At 49.8% G+C, this 2,778-nt stretch overlaps 1 protein-coding gene across 1 annotated transcript; it reads left to right on the top strand.

The window, feature by feature from the left end:
* The first annotated feature begins 293 nt into the window (after positions 1-293).
* LOC144672350 (histone H1-like) lies at positions 294-950 on the top strand. The gene has a single exon (XM_078534197.1). The coding sequence runs from the start codon at positions 294-296 to the stop codon at positions 948-950; it is 657 nt and encodes a 218-aa protein (XP_078390323.1).
* Positions 951-2,778: the final 1,828 nt, after the last annotated feature.

The raw sequence follows: 2,778 nt of genomic DNA, 5'->3' as shown, positions 1-2,778 counted from the left end.
TTTAAATCGAAACTGGAGTCTTAAATTCGCGTGACATCTTTTCGACAGCAAACATTACAATGTTAGAGATAAGAAGGATTTAGTCTGGGACACTGGAGAGCCGGAATTTCCATGGAATTGGGGAGTTTGTGAGGAGAGAAAAACACAGAGAGGCAGCAGCAGCCTGGAGCTGACAGCAGCCTGTCTCCGCCCCGTCCGCTCGCTGCCTTTAAGTTGCTCAGTGCCGCCACCAGCGGCTTCATTTCTCAGCCCGTTCACATTGACAGAGACACTTTTGTGCAGAGTCCCGGAACATGACCGATACTGCAGCCGCCGAAACGGCTCCTCCAGCCGCTCCCGCCGCCCAGGTCAAGACTCCCAAGAAGAAGAAGAAGGCGGCTCCCCGGAGCAGTGCAGCCGGTCCCAAGCTGGGCGAGCAGATCCTCAAGGTTGTGGCGGATTGCAGCGATCGCAAGGGGATGTCGCTGCCCGCGATCAAGAAGGCGCTGCGCGGCAATGGGGTGGATGTGGAGAAACTGGGCTCCCAGATCAAGCAAAGCATCAAGAGGAATGTGAAGAATGGCTTCCTGGTTCAGGTCAAGGGCACGGGCGCCTCGGGCTCCTTCAAAGTCCCTAAGAACACAACCCCGGGGAAAGTGGGAAAGAAGGCGAAGGCAGCAGCTGGCAAGAAATCTCCAGTGAAGAAAGCGGCAGCCAAGAAGGTGACAGCAAAGAAAGCAGCGGCCAAGATAACTCCAGTCAAGAAAGCAGCGGCCAAGAAATCCCCGGCCAAGAAAGCAGCGGCCAAGAAATCCCCAGCGAAGAAAGCAGCGGCCAAGAAAACAGCCAAGAAGGCGGCAACTCCCAAAAAGCCGGTGAAGAAAGCAGCCCCCAAGAAAAAGTCTCCGGCCAAGAAGGTGACGGGCGTCAAAAAAGTGGCGATAGGGAGGGCCAAGCCCAAAGGGAGATAAGCAAAGACAGCAAAGAAGGGAAATATCCCGAGCAAATTGTAAACCTCTGAACCCAAAGGCTCTTTTCAGAGCCACCCACATTTCACATGAAAGAGCTGATCCCCTGATCATTTGATCCCTGTCTCCGCGCTGGGAGCTGATTTCAGGTGGAAATGTTTTATTTTCCAGTAAATCCAGTATTCCCGCTGAATCACTGAAATGCGCTTCACCCGCACTTCCACTCCCTCCCCCAACTCCGATACTCATTCCTGCAATAACACACATCGATAACCTTTCCGAATAGTATCCGGGGTGTGTCCGAGAGCAGTTAATGTTTATCTTCCTTTCTTTATTCAAATATTCAGGGTGGGAGTCTGCAATAGAGAAACCAGGTGTAAAGGAAACTCCTCACAGCTGACACCCAAACCCATTATTTCCTCTCATTCGGTTGGGAGATGTTGGCTAAATTTCCAATCACCCTGGGAGGGGAGATGTAGGTGGGGATGAAATTGGAGCTGGGGTTGAAATCGAAGCAGAAATTGACTCGTATGGAAAGTTTATTATTGAGGCGGAAATGAGACGGACAAGACGATGTTTAATAGATTCGAGTTGCTAATTAGCTGCTTCATGATATTCAAGTGTGTAAGTTCTGTTCAAAGCGTCTGTTCACTTCCCTTTAGAATTGGACAAAATACAATTCTGTTTCTGGCAGGCAGGAGGAGGAGCTGGTTTACCAAAGACGTTGTTCTGTCTGTCACTCAGTCTCTCCCGCCCCGCGTGTCTCTCTCTCTCCCTTCCTCAGTCAGGTCGGGGCGGACTGTATAAAAGCGGAACGTGAAGCAGCTCCCCACTCATTCAGCAGTGATTTGACTGAAGAAGCATCATGTCTGGCAGAGGGAAAGGAGGCAAAGGACTGGGGAAAGGCGGAGCAAAGCGGCACCGCAAAGTGCTTCGTGATAACATCCAGGGCATCACCAAACCAGCCATCCGCCGCCTGGCTCGCCGTGGCGGTGTCAAGCGCATTTCGGGCCTGATCTACGAGGAGACCCGCGGGGTGCTGAAGGTTTTCCTGGAGAATGTGATCAGGGATGCTGTCACCTACACCGAGCACGCCAAGCGGAAGACGGTCACCGCCATGGATGTGGTGTACGCTCTGAAACGCCAGGGCCGCACTCTCTATGGATTCGGCGGCTGAACAAATCGACCTGACTCTGTAACAAAACCCAAAGGCTCTTCTAAGAGCCGCCCACAACCTCACATTGAGAGCATTGACCTCAGATCGGTAGAGGGAATCTAGTTCTATAAATACACAGCTTTGCCATCAGTGAATTTTCCATTCACAATATAATCGTCAGTCAAACAAGTTTCATGGAATAATTTAGTTCGGTTTTCAGGATTTCGCTTCCCAGCTGAGGAACACGACAGATTCCAAAATTACCCCGAGAACCACAAAGGCTCTTTTAAGAGCCACCAAGTCGGTCAGAGAAAGAGCTGCGATCTCTTGTTAAAAACTCCAGCACCTAAAACCCTCAAACCTACAATTTATTTTCTTTCCTTTTGATTACCCGGTTCCCTCCCTCTGCTGCATTTGGGGTTATGAGGTGATTCCGTTTATATTTGTTTGTAATTTTACATCATTTAGTTGGAAATGGGATGAGTTAATTATTCAAAGAACATTTCCCTGAACATTGGCAATTGGTCATATATAGATGCAGCACAGACTCCTCATGTCTGGAAAAGGCAACAGCACCTGCGTCTCGTTGTAAGCAGCGCTTTCACAGATCGCATTAGAAATATAAAGTCATTCCGAATCGATAGGGATGTTATCGCACATACGGATAGACAATAG

Source organism: Cetorhinus maximus, chromosome 38, assembly GCF_964194155.1.
Source record: "Cetorhinus maximus chromosome 38, sCetMax3.hap1.1, whole genome shotgun sequence".
Classification (NCBI taxonomy): Eukaryota; Metazoa; Chordata; class Chondrichthyes; order Lamniformes; family Cetorhinidae; genus Cetorhinus; species Cetorhinus maximus.
Note: the sequence above shows the minus strand (reverse complement) of the source record. Positions and strands in the feature narration are given on the sequence as shown.

What these genes read in the sequence shown, in the direction of transcription:
- LOC144672350 (XM_078534197.1), top strand. Translation starts at nt 294, where the DNA reads ATGACCGATACTGCAGCCGCCGAAACGGCTCCTCCAGCCGCTCCCGCC.